Here is a 22,492-nt window from a genome sequence, read left to right on the forward strand (position 1 = left end):
GGTCGAATGATGTCTATCACTTCAGGTGTCTACTTGCAAGGATTGATATTAGTTGGTGAAATACGGGCAGTTAAGAGAATTTAAAAATTGTTGGGGCCAGTGGGAATTCTGAGAGATAGAAAATGGTACATATACCCCAGCTGACTCCTGGGGAGCTGGTCTGACTTCAGTTGAGGAAAAAACTTCAGACAAAATGGAAAGAAGCTATTTTCTCACCTTGTAAGATTCTAAGCCTAAGAGTTACTCCTTCAGGGTCTGAAAAGGCAGGTACACTCTTAGGTGTGATGGGAAGAAGAGCAGTCTTCCTGCTTCTTTTGGAGGAGAGTAGATCCAGAAGTGCAGTGGGAACCTTAGGTGTGGAGCACCTTTGGTCCAATGGTAGGTCTGGAGCCTTAGGTGCCCTGCCTAGCACTTAGTAGGAAAACAGCCACCTCCCCAAAGGTGTGGGCTGCACAGTTGCACACTTCCACAGATAGCTGGGGAGACCTTGGAGACAGAGGTAGCCTAATTTGTGGTTATGCAAGAAATGGCTGTGATTGTAGCATTTGTACCTTCAAGTCAATGTTACTTCATTCATATCCAAACTTGCTATTATTTAAGAATTAACTAAAGTGAAGTGACAAGCACAAATTCCATAATTTACCCTTCTAATATATCTTTTCCACATTCTTTGGGTGGAATCAAGTTTCCACTATTTTCTTGATGCAAAATATTCCTTCTAGGAAGTGCGAGAGTGTCTGATTTTCTTTTTTTTAATTTAAATTTATTTATTTACATTCATTCACTGTATATCATTACAGCATACAAAATGAGATTTTCCATCCAGAATACACTACATTGGCTCAATCAAGCACATCAACATATGTGTTATCATCAACAAATAATTTTCCATTTCTTGTTTCCTATATATTTTGCTTTATTTCCCATCCTTGATTCCCTATCTCTCACCCTCTGCCATCTCCCACCCTCCTCCCACACTGGTATCCCATGGTTGCTTTCTATGCCTTTTCCCCATACATTTTATTGATTCACTAAAGATCTTAATTAATCTAAATATTTTCAGTAGCAGATGCAGCTGATATATACATATCCATGGATGCAAGTCTGACTTTAGGCATAAAGCTCAGTGAGTAGAATGAACATACTATAAAGTAGCACCTAGCTGGGGCTATATAGCTTACTGCAGTCATCAAATAGGTAGTTTTAATGCATTTTTTTATTTCAAGAAAACAGTTTTAGTTTTTTTTCTGAAACTTTTTTTAATCAATTAATTTACATTCATTCCCTAAGCATCGTCACAGCACAAAAAATGTGATTTCCCATCCAGAATATACTGTACAGTGGCTTAATCATGCATGTTATCATCAATAATTTTCCATTTTTAGTTATATATATACATATGTCTATATGGGTTATTTCTGACCCTCTGCCCTTTCCTACCCTCTTCTCACACTACTTCTGCTGTCTACAGTTGTCTTCCATTCCTTTTCTCCCTGCATTTTATTGATCACACAATTTCTTAAATAATCTAACTACTTTCAATAGCAAGTTCTTCTGGTAATTTCAAGAAAAGCAGTTTTAACTTTAATAAATCAAAGAAATGCTAAGGAACTTTGCTTAAAACTTAAAGCCAGGAAACAGGTTAGGATTCTGTTCAAATAGTAGGTTTGTGAACCTATCGACTGCTCAAGACAGGCCCCAAATCCTTAAAACCAGAAAACAAAGCCTAGAAGAAAATCAGCAATGTTTTAGTCAAAAGTCATAAAATGCTATTTCACCAGTTCAGTCTCATGTGTTTAATCTATCTTCTGTTGTGGTTTGATCATCCTGATTGGATTCTGGGATATAATATTCAATCCAGACTTGTCCCTATGATTAAGTTGTCCATTTTCTTAGTTTCTGAACTCTTATTTCTCTGTGTCTGCGTTTAATTTTCCTGATGTAGCACTCCCTTGAGAACTTCTTGGAGATCTGGTCTGGTGCTGGTAATTCTTTCAGATTTTGTTTATCTGAGAATGTCCTTGTCTTTTCTTCCCATATGAAGGATAATCTTGCTGGGTACAGTATTCTTGGTTGAAACTGCTTTTCCCTTCACATTGTAAGTATATTTTCCCATTCTCTCCTCGCTTGCATTGTTTCTGATGAGAGGTCTGCTGTTAGCCTGATGGGATACCTTTGTAGGTAACTTGCCATTTTTATTATCTTGTCTTTGTCTGTGGTTTTGGTCAATCTGGCTATAATGTGTCTTGGAGAAGGTCTTCTTGGGGTTGATTCTACTCGGGGTCCTATGTATTTAATGGGTCTGGATATTTGAATGCCTTTCTAGATTTGGAAAGTTTTCTTCCAAAATCTCATGTAATAAATTATCTAGGCCCTTATTATTTTCTTCCTCTTCTGGAATACCAATTATCTGGATGTTGGGGAGCTTGATGGTATCCAGTATTTCTCATATATTATCCTCATTTTTCATGGTTGTTTTCTCAATCTTCTTGATACTTTTTTCTAAGTCAGATGTTTTGTCTTCTATTTGTGGTGGATTTTTCTAGGCCAGCAATTTTCTCTTCTACTTCTGAGATTCTGTTTTCTGTATGATCTAGTCTGCTTTTAATACTTTCAAGGGAGATTTTGACTTCCTGTATTATAGCCTTCATCTCTAACAGGTCCTTTTGATTCTTTTTTAAAGTGCGTAATTCCTCTTTTAGATCTTGCAATAATTTCCTCACCTCCTGGAACTCATCATCTCCTGTCTTCTTTCTCTTCTGCAGTTCATTGTCTCTCTTCTTTTCCATGTCTGTTAGCTTCACCATTATGAATATTCTAAATTATTTATCAGATATTTCCATGATTTCCATTGAACTGTCTGTGGATGAAGAGGAGTTATTCTTCCCTTGGAGTAGAGGTATTTTCTTGCTGTCCGATATTTCTTGTGGCCCTGTAATGATTTCTAGTCATCTGATGGGTGGTGTGTTTCTTCCTAAACTTCAAGTTCAATCTGAGCATTCAGGAGTGTGCAGAAAGAGGTGATCTGGAATCTCTTTGCCGTTCCATTTTGATCTGTTTGCACAGCAGATTCAGTAGATATTGAGGAATATGTGAACCCTAATAGTATTTGGATGTTTGGCTACAGTTTCCTTAGATCTATCTAGAAACACAATGAATGGAAATTGAGGAGCAGAGAGATAAGATTAAAGAAAAAGAAAAGAGAGAGAGAGAAAAAACAACAAAGAAACAGAAAAAAGGAAAAATTTATAAAAAAAAACCTAAAAATTATTATTTTTAAAATTTATTTATTAAAAAAATAGGAAACTGCACAGCATGCTAGCACAGTGCGTGAAATTGCTAGTTCTCAGGAGCCATGAGGAATCTTCTTTAGAAGGCCTGCCCCTTGCCTCTCCTGGGTGGGAGGGAGAGAGGGGATTATTCACAAAATAAAGGAGGGGCTGAAAGCCAAGAAAAATTACCTTAAAAATTGTTTTAAAGAAAAAATTACCAAAAAATGAGAAGACAGAGGCAGAGAGACAGAGACAGAGACAGAGAGAAAGTTTGAGGGGCTTCCTATCACTCAAATTTATGGGCTGGAGGCTGAAATATCAGTAGAAAATCTTCATTTCTTTTTTCCCTGAAATCACTAGCTCTCAGGAGCCATGAGGAATCTTCTTCAGAGTGTCTGATTTTCAAGGAAGGAATCAAAATGCATACATTTTTGTGGTCAAATGTCCATCCTATTGCTTGACACACAGTAGGTCTTCAATAAATATTTGTCAAGTAAATTCAAAATTGTATTAAGGAAATAAAATTTCATGTAAAAGAGTTACAAGCCTGGGATTGTACAGAACAGCTCTTGTAGACACTTCTTATCAAATCCTCTCCATGTCATCCACACTCCTATTCCCAAAGCTTTCCTGAAATTGTCCACCCTTAATGTGTTACCCCTCCACTTTTTTTCAAACTAAATGATTTAGGTCAATATTCAGCCTAAAGATAGAAAAATGGAAACATTAAGCTTTTCCACACACAACTATTCATTTGTAATTTACCCAAATATGTCACCTAAATGCTCCTTAAATCATTTGAAGTTTTATACATTATACCATATTTTTGTATACTTATCTCCGTTACTCATTTCTTGGTGATTCTGCTTTATGAAACTTTATATCCTTTTATATCACAGTAGTTTAAAGAATATATATCAGCAGGCAGTATGAATAACAATCAAACTACAGCGTAAAGAAATGCTCATGCATAGTTACTCTCACCATTGGATAATGCCTAAAAAAAAATATCAATATAAGCATAGTACTAAGCACACAGATTTTTTTTTTGGGGGGGGAGATTTTTGCTATAGGGTATGTTGCTCACCAGAGACAGACAGAAAACAAGAAATTACCCTCTGGGAGATGGTCATGCCATAATCCCTTCTCCTCCATTCTCATCTCAGGACTTTGGTCATACACACATACACACACACATACACACACACACACACACACACACACACACACAAAGTGAGTTTCAAGCTATCAGGTTTAGGACTTGAACTGCAAATGACTACATGGGAGTCCAGTGCCTTAAACACTTTGCCACCTACTGGCTCTAGACACACAGAATATTAATTATTAATGCAATTAATGCAATAATTAATGCAATCACTCAGCCTCACCATAGTTTATCTATCTTGTATTTTTCAGAACAGGTTCTCTGAAAATGGGATTTGGGATGTTATGCTATAGTCACAGTAGAATTAGAACTGGAATACAACAATTAAAAGCTATTATTTGGTAGGTTAGTTGCTCTTTATATACTATCAACAATCATAAAGTATTATCGGGAAAGTGTGAAGACAAAACATTTCATCAACTTGCCTAAATTCACAAAACAAGTAGGAAGTAGAGCCAAAATTAGACTCCAAATCTACTTCCAAATTTAGTGATTTTTTATGGTTCTGCAACATACTGTTTTTCTGAAGAAACAGAATATTTATAGCTATTTCAAATAGCATAGGAAAAGTCTTGTCTCTCTTGTCTTTCAGCACTTCGTGTGTATCCAAGGCCAATAAGGAAAATAACCTTTCACCTTTAATTACTTCAAGTGTGCTTTATACCCTTAGACATTATATATGACTAAGTATAGTTTTTGTGCTTGAGTTTCCTGTCTTCCAAAAATTAACTCTATATTTTCTTAGGTGTGTTTTTTAGTCTAGTTTTTTAGGTTGATCATAATGTGGACAACAAACTAGGACCCGTTCCCAACAGAGGCTGCCTTGATTATACCTAGCCTTCAAATGGTGTCCCTAATTGATTAGTATAGATATCCTTGATAAGTGTCTGTGGTCCATGTCAGCATATTAAACAGAATTGTGATACCCATGCCCATGAGAGCTTCTCAAAGAATCACATCGGGATGGTCAGAAAACTCCACAGACAGAAACTTCATCTAGGCTTTGGGTAATATTCATACTGTAATAACTGACTGTAGGAACAATCATTAGGCTTTAGTTTAACATGGGGAGTGCCTTCCACTAAGACTTAACTCTGAAGTATTTATTACTATCTCCAGAATTCCTCAGATACCATGTATGTCTCCAAGCATTTCCCAATAGGGAATTTATTCCTGGATCAAGTAAGACTATGCTACCTGTCCCTCCCCCCCATCCCCCACCTACCTCCTGCTTCCTCAGTCCCTCCTGAGGCCACACCATCCTGGACAGGACTTCTGCTTTCCATCCTGTCCTCTATGGTAGACATATTTATTCATGTAGTGGACTGGTCTATGGAAAAGACCAGTCAACCCCTACTTTATAGAGCCACCTTGGGAATACTTAAATTCTTATACTGCACAGCCACCTGAGCAATACATTCTACATATCAATGTAGTATCTGGAATTAAACATAATCTTATATACAGACCTGATTTCCTCTCCTCATGTTTAAAGTGTATTTCTAACCAGTATTATTTTTCTTCAAGATTATTCACTCATACTACAACTATATGACCGTTATAATAAAAGAAACATACATGCAAGTGTGTACATGAATATAGGAAGCTTATGCTAGAGGATCCAAGGTATCTGACATCATTGGAAATTCTATTTTTGAGAAGCATGAGCCTGACCTTGCTTTTATTTCTAAAAGTTTATGATTTCTTCTTCAAATGACAATTATGTGAATAGATTTATAACCTAACTTCCTCATTTGACAGGTTAATTGTTTCTAGAAAACATTAAATGAGGTCCTGTCAAATTCCTTACATAATATTGAATATTCTTCTATGCTAATTAACATTTTTTTAAGATGTAAAATGGTGAATGCTCAAGGCCAGTGCATTTAAAATGTAGAGTCAAAAAAGATGTAAACACAGTAGTTTACTGTTCAGGGAATGAACGTATTATGTGGCACAAATGATGAAGGAGTGTTGAGGAGTAATGACTTTTCTGAAATTTCTCCTATTTGGAATCTCAAGATATTAAGATATCCTCAAGATATTATTTTCAGGCCATCTGCTTTCTTATTTCTCAGCTTCTAGGTGTATGGTAAGTTCCTTCATCATTAGCTTAACCAAGATCAGTCTTCTGTCTTCATGTTTTTTTTTTTTTTTCAGCTTACAAATTTGAGTTCCAAATTCTAAAGGATATGTTAGGAGTGATATGTTCAAGTTAATGACCCTTATAGGTGTTTCTTTGAGATGGCATTTCCTTTAAACCTCTCCTTATCTATTATTGACAGAAAAGAAAATAATTTTAAAATTGGAGCTCAATGACTATTGAAACGAAATGAGATTTATCTCGATTGCTCTACATTTCTAAGGAAATTACATCTTAAGGAAAAGTCAATCTTTCTACCAGGTTCTTAGATGGTTACTGCATAAGCTATCTATCACAACAATAACATGATTCAATGGTTGTAAGCATCTCAGGAAGTTACCAAGTTAGACAATCATTTTTCCCCCCCAGTTTAACAATTTTAAGATTTTGGTCAAAATATACAGCTTTATATTTGGGGGATATCTGAGCAGTAAATATGAGTAATACTGTAAGTTCTATTCATGGTAAGTGCCCAGTATATAGGTGAACCATATTTATCTATTATATAGCAATTTTACTGTACATTTCCTATGTTTATATACACAAATATCATCCTGTTATAATTGTCTTCAGCATTCAGTATGGGAATATGCTGTTGCACGTTTTTAGCCTAGGAGCAACTGGCCAGACCTTCCAATCTATGTATGCCATAAGTGGGATAGCTTATACCATCATAAGTGGTATAGAATAAGTATGCTCTGTGATATTTGTATGATGACAAAATAGCTTAATGATTTTTTTAAATTAAGGTTTTTGCGTTAGGGCACGTGTGCTCACTGGAGAGAGAGAGACAGACAGACAGAAACAGTGAGAGGGAAAGTGAGAAATCATCCCCCCAGGAGGGATGTCCATGCTACAATCCCCTCTACTTCATTCTCCTCCTAGGATCTTGAGCATGCAAACACACACACACAGTGTGAGCTTCAAGCCACTGGGTCCAGGACTCAAACCATGGTTGGCCATGTGGCAGTCCAGTGACGTAACTGCTCCGTGATCAGCTAGCCCCAATGATACATTTTTCAAAATGTATCCCTCTTCTTAAGTGATGTGAGCTGCATATAACAAAGTTTATTGAACACATTGACCAGAATGTTTATGGCTGGTTTTGTTTTAAAATCACAGCATTCATAATTTGATCTTCTTCCAGGCCTGAACATATGTATCACTACCCATTGAAGTTATTGTCTCATCTATCTTTTATTTTATTTTTTTATTTTCCTACAGGGCATGTGTGATTACCAGAGAGAGAGAGAGACAGAGAGAGAGAGGAGAAAGCACTTTCCCTATGGGGCATAGTCACAACTCAACCTCTTTTCCTCTCTCTCTCCCACCTTTAGAGATTTTGAGTACACATGCATATGTACCCAGCGTGTTTCTCAAGCCACTGGTCTAGGGCTCCAACCAGCTAGTCAGTTACGTGAGATCTGTCTGTCTTAGGCCCTGTTAAATACATCTAAATTTCTCATTCCAATAATTATAATCAACATTGGGTTAACATTTTTTTATTTTCAAGTTTATTTATATATATTTTCCCATGAGAGAGAGAGAAAGACAGAGAAGGAGAGAAAGAGACAGGCACCCAACAGAATTTCAATGCACTGCTCCACCTCAGCCTTAGCCAGCCACGATCTCAGGTACAAGCATGTGTGTTTGGCATATACAGAGGGACTTCAGGATGTGAACCCAAGACCTTCCCATGTGGCCAGTATGGGAGCATTCCATTACCACAGTGCCACCACAGCTGACCAATATTAGTTTGACATTTGCTACATGTTTGAGAATATGCTAGCTGGGACAATGATTCAATTTTCCTTTTTGAAATAAATATGTAAAATGGGTACATAATATCTGGCTTTTTATTTCCTTTACAAACCTCGACTTAATAGTATTATTGTAAGTTGATGTTCTCTATCAACCATCAATATAAAGTACTTCTAATATGAGGGGTCTTCAAAAAGTTTATGAGAAAGGTGTGTTATGAAAAACTATACATACATGCCAATTCTTTTCTTTTGCACTAAAATCAACTAGTACTTTAATTTTATTTTTCCACACACTTTTTGAAATCCCCTTGTGTTTTGAATGAAATATCAAAGGTAAAGTATTAGAGACATTTGAAAACAGAGCAGAGTTAGGACACAGGAAGGGTACTGATTTCTTGAAAAAAATGTAAGTTAAAGAAGGCATGTATTATAAACAGATATTTCTTCCTTTATAAACTTCTTTAAATTTCTCTGAATTCTTTTCTTTGCTGGGATTTCCCCCTAAGCTACTATTAAATTGTAAAAGTACATTTTCATAAAACTTGTGCTATATAAGTATTGCCGATATCAGGAGGGGGAGAAAAGTTTTCTTATTTCTCTTTTGTGTTCTGTTTTCCTGTGTGAGAAGAAAGTATTTAGAACGTCTTTTTAAATAATGAAAACAATAATAACTGTTCCCAGGAGAATAAGAAAGCAAAGAAGAGGCTTTGTTCAACTTATCTGCGATAAGGCACTTTGGAGCTTCAGTTTTTATGAGTTGAAGCAAAAGATGTACACAACACCCCACCCCTTCTATTATGAGAGTTTATGTGTCCTATACAGCTTATTTAACTCAAATGCCTGGGAAATAGACACAATTACCACCTTATGGAATGCTACTTAACTTTAAATGTTCCCTACAGAATAGAAACTCACTTCATCAAAATGTATCTCAGTTTCTCAGGAATTATTTCTTCCCTAAGCTCCTGAATATTCCTGTACAATTTTAAAATTTAACCCAAGATTGCTTAGAAATATCTATAACAGAAAAAGAAAGAAAAAAAAATTCCCATACCCCTGGAGTCTGTTCACAAGACTTCCTATGAAAAAGCTGTGTCCTATGCCCATGTACACTTTAATCATTCACTCTTTCAGCTGTTATCAATTTAAAACCAATGAAACTCCCACACTGAGTCCATTTGAGCAGTCAATTTTAATATCTCGAGGCATCTGTAGTTATTCTGAATTGGCTGCAAAAGCAGAACTAACAAGTTAAGCTCTAACCATAAGTCGACATCGGGCTGGTAAACCATACATCAAACACAGACAGTTAGTCAATACTCTAGTATGAAAAACCAACTAGCATTTTTAAGAAGAGCAATATATTCATAATATGTCTGGCAGTCTGGTTTGCATTTCTTCCCTGACGGCTGTGCGTTTTACTTCCTAGTCAACAGGGTGGTTCTTGAGCTGGCAAAGAAACATGTTTGAGGGAAAAATGGTCAGTGTTTCGATTTGTGGGTAATATTTTGTAATGAGAATAAAAGGGATGGGAGAATGTGCCTTTTGTGAATAAAAAGTCTAGAAGGTGTTTTAAATGGTTGCTTTATATAAGAGAACTCTTTCGACCATATGTTCCAGATCTTTGAGCACAGTCTCTACTTCAAATATTATGTCGTTGTCAGACCATGTGTCTCAATTTTGTGTTTGGAAAATATTGTTGCTAGAAATACTCTTTCCTTCCCAGGAGTGACTCTGTCAAGGAGTTGTTGCCTCCCATAGAGAGAAGAAGACAATGAAGAAGGAGGGTATCCAAACAAGATCAAGGCAGTCAGCACTTCAATCAAATCATTTCCAAATTTCAGGGAATGGAAGCCCAGGGTAAGGGGGAGTGAAGGGTGTTTATGACATATAGCTGCCTAGTCTCAGAACTCTTTTATGTACTTTTATTTTATCTTCAAAAAGAAAGGACATATTAAAGGGAAATATCTAAAGAGGAGCAATGCTACATAAAGTTTATGTTTTCAGATCTGTTGCCCCAGAAAATGCTTTGATAAAACACACTTAGAGCAATATAGTCAATTTCAAAGCAAAGCTGGGAGATATACCTCTCCATATTGCAATTGGACTAACCCTGAAAGACCACCATATATGACTATCTAAATTCTGATATTTCCTCCTGCATCCCTGCCATGGGGGAGGAAAGGGAGAAAGAAAATGCAGCAATAGCATTTCTGCAAAATAGAGTTATTTTCCTGATGACTAAATTTTACAGAGGCTGGTTAATTTTCAGTATCACTAATATGTAGGGTAACAAGTCAAAAGGAGGAAAGTTTTTAGACTGAACAAAATCTGGGTCGCCCAAAGAAAGAGATATGATTTCTTTTTTTTAAAAAAAAAAAACTTGTTGATTTATAGCAGACATGAAGTAGGAGAGAAAAGATTTGTAGGGCAAACTGTCTGTGATACTAAAGGTAATCAAAGAGCATTCTCTTAAACTTAGGATATATCAAAATGAATTGTTGATATTAGTATTTCCTTTGCTTATAACACTGCAACATTGGCTAGATGTGGCTCCTGATGTGGAGACACTGGTTGTGAAAGCTCTGATAGGTATTATCTCTGGAGACACACTCATGGTGCATACACATGATGTGGGCTTTTAAGTCCCACTAATACTACGAGTGAGACCAGAGTGGGATGTTTGCCTGTATATTACATAAAACTCATCTTGTCTTACTGCATAAGAAGCATTAATTCACATGTTTGCTCAAATTATCACTCTCCAAATCAGAATAAAATTCTGCTTTTCTGTCAAAATTATGCACGTAGCCACAAAATATTGATAAAATGACCAGTCAGCACTTTGTGTGAGCAGTAGAATTTTAATGATTACAGAATAGGCCCGGCCTTCATGGCACAGTGGATAGCTTCCTGAACTGCAGTGCTGGAAGCCACAGAGCAAACTAAGAGTTGGTTCCCCAGCTGAGTCAATCAAAAATATGCCAGTTGTATGTGTGTGTGTGCCCAAGATTCCAATGAACTAGATTGCCAGGGAAGGGGATGGCAGAGTGATGAGACCCTGTTAGAGTGGTACTCCCTGTCTCTCTTGGATATGAATGTACATACTTTCAATCATGGATAAAATAAAATAAAAATTTCTTAAAAATTACAAAAGAGAAAGTTGGTATCCTGCACTGGCTTTGGATACTGTTCACAGGGTCCACAGAGGCCCTGAAAAGCTAACAAGAACTAAGCTGAAGAATCTTCCACTGCCTGTGTAGGCAGCTTTAGTAGTCATGAGGGAACTCTGCAGTGTGAGAACACCTGCTGGAGAACAGCAGGGTATCAATAATAAATGCTAACCTTTAAAAAGGGGGAGTCTTTTGAACACAGACAAGAGCCCTGCATCTTTTTCTTCTCTTCAGGTGGCTTGGTGGAGGAAAGATTTAGGATGTGATTAGAGGGTTGGAATGGTCGTGGACCACCTTTCCAGAGGGCAGCAACCCCTGACACAGAAGAAAATATCATGTTGCCTGACTCTTAGTCATCTACAACCAGCTGGGCATTTACTTCGAGAGCGTCTCAAGTATGGAACAATGTCAGGAGTAGGAAAGGTGTTGTATCTTTTGTCTAATCTGCATATCTACACAATATTTGAGTTAGTATGCAGGGTATGCTTACAATATGGTGCAGATTCAGATGGAGAAACACAGCCTGCTTCTGCCTGTGACTGCTTACTGTCTGGTACTCATGCTGTATTTTTTTTATTTTGGGGAACTTGTCAGTGTTCAAACTAAAATGTTCAAACTCAGTATTTTGAATCGGTACCACCATATAATAGACCCAGTAAGACATGTCTAAACTCTGGGTAATCTTTAAAGGATGCACAGTCTATAGAATGAGTAAAACCAGCATCTACTGCCAGAGCAAGAACTAGAACAGGTTTTAGAGGCTATTGGCTAAAGCAAAATGCCATTGTGCTAGTATTGAATCAATTGCATTATGTTCATTTTATATTCCCAACATTTAGCATGGCTATTACCAGACATCTTGTCTGTTTTACTGTGAAAGCCTGATATTTTTTGGTATTTTCTTTTACTTAAAAAGGGGAACAATTTTGAAGACTTGATTCAATGTGAAAGAAATGTAATTTAAAGAAAGAAAAAGAGAAGTTTAACTATTATTATTACTTGCTAATACACAAAATACAGGGGTTGTAACAGAGATTTACTGGCAAAATCATTTTGTGGATACAAAATTCAAGTATATGTAAGTCACCATCTTAAATAATATTACATTTTAACTAGTGTTTGTATAAAAAGCCCTCTCCCCATAAGAAAGTAAATTCTTGAACCACAGGGAAACCAATTTATTATTCTGGCTTATTCTTTTTCCCCTTACCTAATTTGCTCCCATTTCTGGACCTCATTTTCTCTCCTTGTTCCAAAGTTATTCTGCTGTTAATATCTCAGAAGACCTGGATCATTTCCTCCCTGGATAACAGGCTTTTAAAAGATAGAGTCTTAACCTGCTACCCAGGTGCACTCTTTTCCCCAGTGTTTCTCCATCTTTCATGGTGACCTGTGTTTTATTATTGAACAAAAGCTAGCTACGTGGTACTCTATTACCAACACATTTGCTCCCAAGAGCCTTTAAATAACAGAAACTGCCTGGGAACTATAAATGCAAAGGAACCAGGAAGCTTGTAGGCCAAGATAAAGAAGCTTAAGGTTGGCTATTAATTTTGGCTAATATTAAATCATGACATAGCTCACACGTAAAGATCACGGTTCAATTATGAACCATAAAGAAGTTTAAAGAAAAGAAGATTTACAAGATACTTTTCAGCACATAAGTGCATATTGTGAAAGTTGTGAGAGTATTTCAGGCCCGAGCCATGATAGACCCATGCCCTGGTGTATAAATTCAAGTACAATTATTCTTAGACTCACATTGATAAAGTGGCAAAGTTGGAGCATGTCTCTACTCAAAGCTATATTACAGTGTTGCTCAGCTATGTTTTGCTTAAATTAACAGTGCAATGATTAGGTTACTCTGTCATACATCAGTTCCAATAAATTATTTTTAAAAAATACTTCTTATCTTAATGATTCAGCTATTCATAAACATGACAGTCACAGAAAGTTTAGGGCTGATACCTCATATCTGCAGTTTGAATGGAAATCTTTCTTTTCTACTTAATATAATTGATGTACTTCATAAAAATGTGATTTTTCAAATAAACTTTTATTTCATTAATAAAAACCATGAACAATAAATTGTATCTGTGTGCCTAGTTACTTAAATGTTCCAGTCCACCTGAAGCATGCCGTAAACAAGCAAAGTGCCCAAGATCCAACCAGTTGGAGGATAAAGGAAGGGGGTGGAGGCATGATCAGACCCTTTGGGGGGGCATTTATAGCTTTCTCTCTGTCTCCCCCATTGTCATGTGCATGAGCACATGCTCTATCATCTATAAAGAAAAAAACAAAAGGTTGTTGAATGGCCAAGATAAGCTGAATACCATATGAGATTCTTTCCAGATATCATTTTATTTCAACTTTTACCATCTAACCTTCATAGAGAAAATATTAATGTACAAAGAGAGTTAATGGCAGAATTCTGAATTTAAGCCTGGCTTTGCTCAGATCTGAAAGCTGATAACTTACAAATAAACTGAGACATGTTTCTTTCTCCTCAGTTTAAAAATTACGAATTTTTTTATTATTATGAAAATTATTCAGTTTGCTAAGCATATGTAAGGTATTCTATATCCTATGGAAATCTAGGATATTTGATGCAGGTGTGGGAGCCCCTGATAGGTCATGTTAAAGCAAAACCATATCAAGGAGAGCCTGACCCTGTTTTTATGGTTCTAGCCACCCTTTGTGACACTCCTTCTTTAGTAAGAATAGACAACCATTGCTCACCAGATATTTAAAGCTAAGTCACTAATTTGCTATAAATAGGATGAGATAAGTAAGTGAAAGAACCTATGTTACATAGATGCTTCAAAGAACAGAAGGGAATATGTTAAAATGAAAAAAAATGAAAACAAAAGACACTGATTTATGTCTTCAGATAACTTTAAAACAAACAAACAAAAATGTGTGTGTGTGTGTGTGTATACATATATATAATTTTTTATATAATATATTTTCTTCCTATTCATTTAGCTACTGAATATTTACTGAATGCTACATGCCATCCTTACTGTTGGGTATGGGAGTTAAGTGGTCAAGGGGTGATCTCTCACTTTCCCTCTCACTGCTTTCTGTCTCTCTCCAGCGAGTGCACATGCTATGGCAAAAAAAAAAAAGTTTTTAAATTAGTGTCAAGTAGTATAAATTTTTTCAATTATGTACATTATCTTGACTACAAAATATCAAAATAATGATAAAAAAAAGTAAATGATTTTGAAAGAAAATATTCAAAGTAACAATTGTAAGAATGATGACTGCAATTCTGTATTCTTAAAATTATGCAATTTTATACTCAAATAAATTTGATTATTTTGTTGATCAAGTCAGTGGGCTTAGTGAAGGCAGTTTTTAGATGGGTGACACTTTGTGTTTTCTACTACTATATAGTAATAGGAAGGATTTGAGCAAGAAAAAAGGTGTGGAATCCAGAAGACAGTAAACACAGCTCAGAACAGTGAAAGGAAATCACAGGGTGCGAAACCTGGGAAGCAACCAGACCAAATCAGAGTATAAGAAGGAAGGACTTTAGAATAGGTGCAGAGGAAAATAAACAGGAGGGCAGAGAAGAAGGCTTAGGCTTTTTGAGAGGATGAAAGTGCTTTATGATGTAAAGGATCACAAGAAAACAATGAAACTTGAGGAAATCTGTACAGGAAATTCACAACCAGAAAATAGATCATCTAAAAGTATAGCGATGTGTAAATTATGGAGATAAGCTTTGAAAGCAAGAACATTACTGTTTGCGTGGCTCCTAAGTCCTAGCAGTGGACCCACACATGTGTTAATCCAATACAGCAAAGAGTATGTAATATTTGCAAGATCTAAATAAACTTGATTATTGTTTTTTTCATATTTAGATTCAAAATGTAAGGGGAAAAATGGAGGTGGGCATAAAACAACATAAAATTATTAATATAGCTCTCGCATGTAACAGATAAGGTCAATCTTCTTTTTTAATTTGCCAGGGTCCATGTGCGCTTATCAGAGACAGACAGAGAGACAGAAAGAGGGAGAGGAAGAAAGCACCCTTCAATGGGGAGCGGTCACATCACAGTCCCTTCTCCACTTCTGGGAGGATCTTCTTTGTCATGGTCAGAGGCATTATCCTTGTAAGTTATAGGGGTCTGATGTTGTAAGAAAAGAGAAGGAAGTCTAACACTTGGAGCTGCAGTAAACAACCTTACATGAATGTAATAGTATGATGTTGTATTTTGGTCTGTAATTTCTGGAATTAATCTATAAATAAATCATAATTATAGAAACAAGTAAAATATAAATTTTCATGATATAGAAGTGCAACAGGAAAGGCAGAGGAGGGGCCAGCAGGTGGTCTGAGGGTTAAGGTTGCGGAATCCCACATGGTCAGCCTCACTGTTTGAGTCTGGACTGGTGGTTTGAAGGGTACAGCAAGTGTTGGTGTGCACCCCAAATCCCAAAGGGAGAGAGAAATGGAGAAAAGACTGCCATGTGGCATACTCCATGGAGGGTGTATTCTCACTCACTTTCTCCCCCCCCCTGCAATGAGCACATGAACCCTCTGGTATTTTTTTAAAGGCACAAAAGATGAGAGTGGAAGAGGCACTACATTTTTCACCTTAACAATAAAGGCTTACATCTCAATTTTGCATGATTGACAAAACAATAAACAGATTTAGATCTATTGCAACTTGTGGAGAACGGCAATGGAGACAATGAAACCAGTTGTATTCACTCCTGCGTATTTGGAGGAAGAAGGGCCAGGTAGATGAGTTTGACGTAACTGTAAAAATCATGCCTGTTGGAGCAGAAATCTAAGGTTCTGCCTAAGATTAACAAGCCATTATAACACTAAGGTAAATGTTGAAAAAAAAAACAAACTTTACAATAAATAACAAATGTATGGATATGGAATCAAGGACCAAAAGAGTTATAAATAGAGGAGAATAAGTTGTGGTGTGGCTAAGTCCCATTAAGGGGTGCCTTCTTCCTCTCCCTCTCTGTCTCTGCGAAGTGTACAGGTCTTATGGCGGGGGGAGAGAAAGTGGAGGCCCCTAGGGGGAAAAACTGAAATGAGGAAAGAAAACTTTGCTTTTCATCATAAATCCTTGGGATGTACTATTTAAACTTTGAACAAGTTGTTCACTTTATAATATACTGATTAAATATAGAAATAGTATGGCAATAATTTTAGTTTCTGGTTTCTATGAATGCCATGTAGTATGGTTTCACCCACATTAAAAATAAATAAAAGTACTTCTCTGACTCTATTATTTTGATACTAGTTTCTGTAAAATTCAAACAATTGTTATCTTTCTAAACACTGTATTACAAGCTATTTCTTAATCTTGCATATCAATGCTGTTATTTGAAAGATGACGGAAAGTAGTTTGGCTAAAATTAATGAGCTATAATTTCCATTCCAAAAGCAAGTACAGCTTATGTACAAACACACCTACCCTGCTAAAATATACCTTCTTGCCTATAATTTACATCTTAAACCAATTCAAGTTTTGTTTCCAATGAGATGTTCAATGAAATAAACTCACATTTTTAAAAGGGGCTTGTCATTCTTCTGGGAAATACAAATGCACTTGGAGAGCTTTTCAGAAGCTACCACTGCAAGGGCACCATGATAGCCCTGCTGACATGAGCTTTAAGATTTCTTTCCATTGGGCGATCTTGCAGAATTATCTGTGGACTCTTTTTCTTGACATCAGAATGCACCCTTCTCATTAGTCATATTAAAGAAATTAGAAAATGCAGCTCCACTAAGTGACTGTTCTCAGGTCTTGATTCTGGCCAATGAATCCACAGCTCTGTGAGTCCAAAGACCAAATTTTGAAGAAAAGCTTGTGACTGATTGAGACTGTGATACTGAGACCATTTCTTTTTCCATGTAAAGTGCTCAGGGACCTTTTTCTCATGGGCATTTGGAAGTCAATAAAGAACAACCCTCCCTGATGACACAGTGGTGCTCAATAAAGGTTGGCTAAATTCAAAGCTCATACTTCTCAACCTGTTGGTAACATTACAAAAAAGAGGAAATACTTTGAAAAGTGGCTGTGCCCAACAGAGCTCCTTCCAGGCTCAACACACTCAGTTGACCAAGCACAGTTTTCCTGACCCTTGGTGATGGAGGTGTTTTGCTCAGAAGTTTAGACAGCATAAGAATATGATATGGATTATTTAGCCAAGTGCACTGTAGAAAAATCTAAAGGCCCATTACTCCTTTTTAAAAATAATTCTTCCTTTTGAAAGAGTTAAGTCATTTGCTTGGAGAAATTAACCATTTAACCATTTATTAAGTGACTGTTCTTCATTGATGAAAAACACTGTTTTCATTGCCTTTTCTGTGTCTTTAAATACAATAAGAAAACAGATTAAAGTACTAATCTGACTGGCCATGTCTTTTAAAAATTAGATTAATGCCTTTTACTCAGTTGAAAAACAATCAGTAAAAGCCCTAAAAGAAGTCCACAGTTAAAACTGAAACAAGCCCAGGAAGTGACTGTATTTGCATAACTTGATCTGTATTTGAAAAAAAAAAAATCCGCTGAAGACAACAATGGAAGCTTATCAAATCAGAATTTCACATAGATTTTCCATAGCCCTCCTAATGAATACTGACTCACTGGTCAGCTATGGTGAAAATGTAATGGCGCTCTAAGAGGAAATGCAGGCATCAGTGTGTTCAGCGGTTCTATCGCAACAGTCGGAAACCTGCATTAGGCATCCAAGTCTTCTGCGGCTTTCTGAGACCAATTCTGGAGCACCGTAGAATTAATTCTTTAGCATTTTGATTAGAACCAGATACTGCCACTGAATTAAAACCCCTTTTGTATTGCCACAGACATAAGAAATTTGGACTTTATATAAAGTTGGGATGTTTAGGCTCCTAATCTGCTTTATTTTATTTTATTTATTTATTTATTTATTTTGCAAGATGGCAGGTTATCTGTAATTGAATCCTTTCTATGGAACTAATAATCTAGAAGATGAATTTTGAGGAGGAATTGAATATGTTAGTATATTATGAAGTCAAATTTGTAGAAGGTCAAATGCTGTTCTATAGCACTGAAAAAGACATCTTTATGAAACACAAGTCTGAAAGCAAGTAAGAGAGAAAGCAGGTGCTAGTTCTATCCCAAATGCTTATATTCTAAGACTTTTCTACATAATTAGTGAAGTTTATACCCATGCTTCATAAAATTTCACCATTTCCAGTTGGTTCAGAAAGTCAGCTAATTTTTATGCTATGCTCAATTGCTTCAAAATAGACTAAAACTGATAGGTTAGTTATTGTAAACTCTTTAAATACTTAACATTCTCAGTACTGCTGAAAATATTAAGATCTGTTTTGCCCTCTGCCTGAAAAATGATCGTTCATTAAATCACCTTTTGACAACTAGAAGGCTTAGTCCTTCAACTTTATTCTCAGGTTTAATTTATTTTAGTCTATTTTTTTAAAGAATTATTTTTATTTAACCTTTTTTTTTATTTATTCATTTAATTTGACCAGAATGAGAGAAAGAGAAAGTGCGCGAGAGAAAATGAGAAAGTAAGCCTCTGCGTCTGGGACTCTAAATGTGGTGGGCCATGTGGGAGTCCAGCACTTTTAACCACCATGCCACCCGCTGGCCCCTATTTTAGCTCATTTTAAAGTTCTTTTTTATATTTAACTCTCAAAAGATACCCATAGCAATAAAATTTGAAAAACAGGAAATATACCTGACTTTGTGAAGATATTTTCTTGTTAAGAAAATAATACACAGCTGTAACTCTAAACGTCAATACCATAAAACAATGACTTTATTTTGGTTAAAAAAATTTGAAATCCAAGTATCATTTTGTCATAACTTACATTTTCCATGAAATATTTGAAGACCCCTGCCCCCTTCATATTTTACCTATATTATCTGTAACGTAATTTCCAGTTATAGAAATCTACTATATTACTGGTTCTACCTATCTATCTATTCAAATATCTGACACACTAACAGTGATGACAAAATAATTAATATTAATACCAGAGGACATTTGTAAATACTTAACTTTGGCCCAGAAACTCTGTTAAATGTTGTACATAGATTCCCTCATTTACTCTTTACAATGACCCACTCAGTAATTTGTATGAGTATTTCTATTTAATAGATGAGCGGGCCAACCCATAGTGCAGTGGTTGAGTGCTGTGTGGAGGGAGTTGGAATCCACATGGCTAACCACAGGTCAAATTTCAGCTCCAATGGCCCGACAAACACATTGGATGCATGCACATACATGCTTTAGATCCTGAAGAGGCAGAGAACGGATCTAGACTAACTGAAATACGTATTATGCCGAATCCTCCGAGTTTTAGTAGTACAGCTGCCAGGACTGTTGAGCCGGCAAGAAAAAGGATTGCAGCACAGATCGTACCCCACTGAGGGAGCACTTTCTCTGTCATGCATGCCTTCTGTGGCATATTAAAAGAAGAGAGAGAGAAAGGGTGGTTCAAGAAGTTGAGGCTCAGAGAGGTCAGAGTTTGCTCAGTGGCAATATGATTGAGTGGTAGAATCAAGGTCTGCATTTCAGTTAGTCCATGCCAGAGACCACGTTTTTCTTTTCTGGTGGCTGGATGGTTTAGAAGCATTTATCGACTACTTCGACATCTTTCAAAAGTCCCTCATAATTCTAGTTTAGAATAAACTTTTGGTCCACCAACTCTCAAATCCATAGGATTTTATGACACTAACTTTTTTCCTAGCATTATGACTTGGGCTATCGATAAGATAACTTACTATCAAATTAGGACATTACTGAAAAAGACACTGGTGCAATTTTCAAGTATGCTGGGACAATTGTAGGTATAAATTTGAGCCATGCAAGAATGTGAAATCAGGGAGTATTCTCACAGACTATTAGGATACCCTCTCTCCGCTCTTGGGGCACAGTCCATATCTTACAAGGGCAAAACTAGAAAATATTTCAATGCTCTCATGATGCCACTTTTTATTTTCTCAGGGCTCTTTTTCTAGGCACCTTTTTTTTTTTTTTTAATCTATTGCAGGGGAGAAAATTGAATAAACAATCTAAGAAGAATAAAATATCCTAATATTCCTTTGGAGCTAATTAACTATGGACACAGAAGCATATTCATTTCTCACAGTTATGGTACAAATATAAAATGTTCTATACCTTTAATAAGTCCTTTTTCTTGCAGAGTTTTCAAGGAAGGTCTTCGGGTAATAAACTTCTTTAATCTGCTTTTAACTCGGTTTTTGTCGCTTGTATCGGAAGCACTGTGATGCAGTCTGAACACTGGCAATTGGGAAAAAAAAAACAAACAAGAGGTTCTCAGTAAATTTTCCCTTTATGATTATTACTTTATGCAAATATGAATAGAAACTAGTGGTTATGAACAACTACCTGAATTAATAGCACAGGCCCTTCAGTCTAGATAGGAATATGAGTAAAATTTGCCCACATGAAAGTAATAATCTTGCTATAACATGAATGTACAATGAGATTAGGGTTAGTTCTATATATTCACAATTTATTTTTACTTCCATTCTCTTATATTTAACATGATAACCTTTTTCTAGATAATTCCACCTATCTATCTCTATACACAAAATTATGGTCAGAACAAAGAAAAAGTCATATATATTATAGGATAAAAGTCCTTAGTATTGTTCATTTCAATTAAGTCTGGTTATGTACTTTCTCTAGGTAATATAACATTTTTGAAGGTCCTGATTGCCCAAACACTCTTGTCTATCTTCTTTTTATATTAACCTAATGTGACTTCTTTTTCTGACGCAGAGATTTCTTACTTTCCTTCTTCATGTGTAATGGTCACCAGTTAGTTCTAGTTAAAATTCAGAAGGTAAATTTTCTCGAACTTTTTTCATCTTCATCAGTCTCCTATCTTTAGCTTTGTATTCTTAGCTTTATCTTCAAAGTCAGGTGTGTGTTAAATTCACTCCTCAGCAAATATTGCCAAATGTCCATTGATCATCAAGCTTCATGCTAAGTTCGTGAATTTAATGATGAATATAACACATTACACTGGGTGGGTTTTCATTGAACAAAGAGTTTACATACATTCTGGTTGTCTTATTATTAATTACTGTGAGTGCTTTGTCATGTCTGTATAATAAGATCTAAGTCTTAACTGGTCCTTCTGCTGTCTTACCCCAAATGTTGACCTAGGATGTGGGACATACACTATTTTAAAAAATTTTAGGTCTATTTTTAAAAATCTGTTTGGTCCAGAGATTGAGAAGCCTTCTTAAAACTGTTCAATCAAGGGCATTTTTGCATACTTCTGAGGTACAAATTAGTTAGGAAAGGCACCGGGAGATCTATGATAGAGAGATGACGAGAAGGTCATGCAAAGCCAGTGAGTTAGATTCAGTTTCTTTAAAAATCTAGTTTCTTTCTCCTTCATTGTCTGCCCTTGTGGGTGGACTTCAAATGGAGCCAGCAGCTGTAACCTTCCACAGGTCATACACAGAAACAATTAGAGTCAGGGCCCAATGGCCACACAACTCCTAACTTTGAAATCTAAAGGATCTGGGCCCAATAAGACTATGTGATAAGCTAACAGACACAAAATCTACAGAAAATGCTATAGGAAGAATAGCTGGCAGAATAGAACCGCAATTCAGAAAAAGGGCACCCGTACCATAAGCCTAAAAGATACAAAAATTCTTGTGACCATTAACCACTACTTCTTTGTAAAAGCCTTATTAAAACACATATTAGGTAGGAGACAGGAACCTTAATAATATTTAGGGTTTAGGCCCAAAACGGAATCACAAAATGGCTAAGTTTTAAGATGGAGACACAACAGCTCCGCAGCTGCACAAGAATCGACCTGCAACAATTACTTATTGATTGACTTAAAACAAAGGTTTTCTTCCTAGTCCTACCACATTCTAGGAAGAAGGGCTTTTATCAAAGTTTTAGGCAAAGAGAGTCTCCTGACCGTCATACTGACTCCA

The 22,492-nt window shown here is 36.2% G+C and overlaps 1 protein-coding gene across 1 annotated transcript in view; it reads right to left on the reverse strand.

Annotated features, from left to right (window-relative positions):
- Positions 1 to 22,492, reverse strand: part of ARHGAP15 (Rho GTPase activating protein 15) — a 721,214-nt gene that overhangs the window by 276,262 nt on the left and 422,460 nt on the right. The window contains 1 exon segment of the mRNA XM_006159626.3: positions 20,682 to 20,804. Within this exon segment, the coding sequence (XP_006159688.1) occupies positions 20,682 to 20,804 (123 nt within the window).

Source organism: Tupaia chinensis, unplaced genomic scaffold (assembly GCF_000334495.1).
Source record: "Tupaia chinensis unplaced genomic scaffold, TupChi_1.0 Scaffold000638_1, whole genome shotgun sequence".
Lineage (NCBI taxonomy): Eukaryota > Metazoa > Chordata > Mammalia > Scandentia > Tupaiidae > Tupaia > Tupaia belangeri.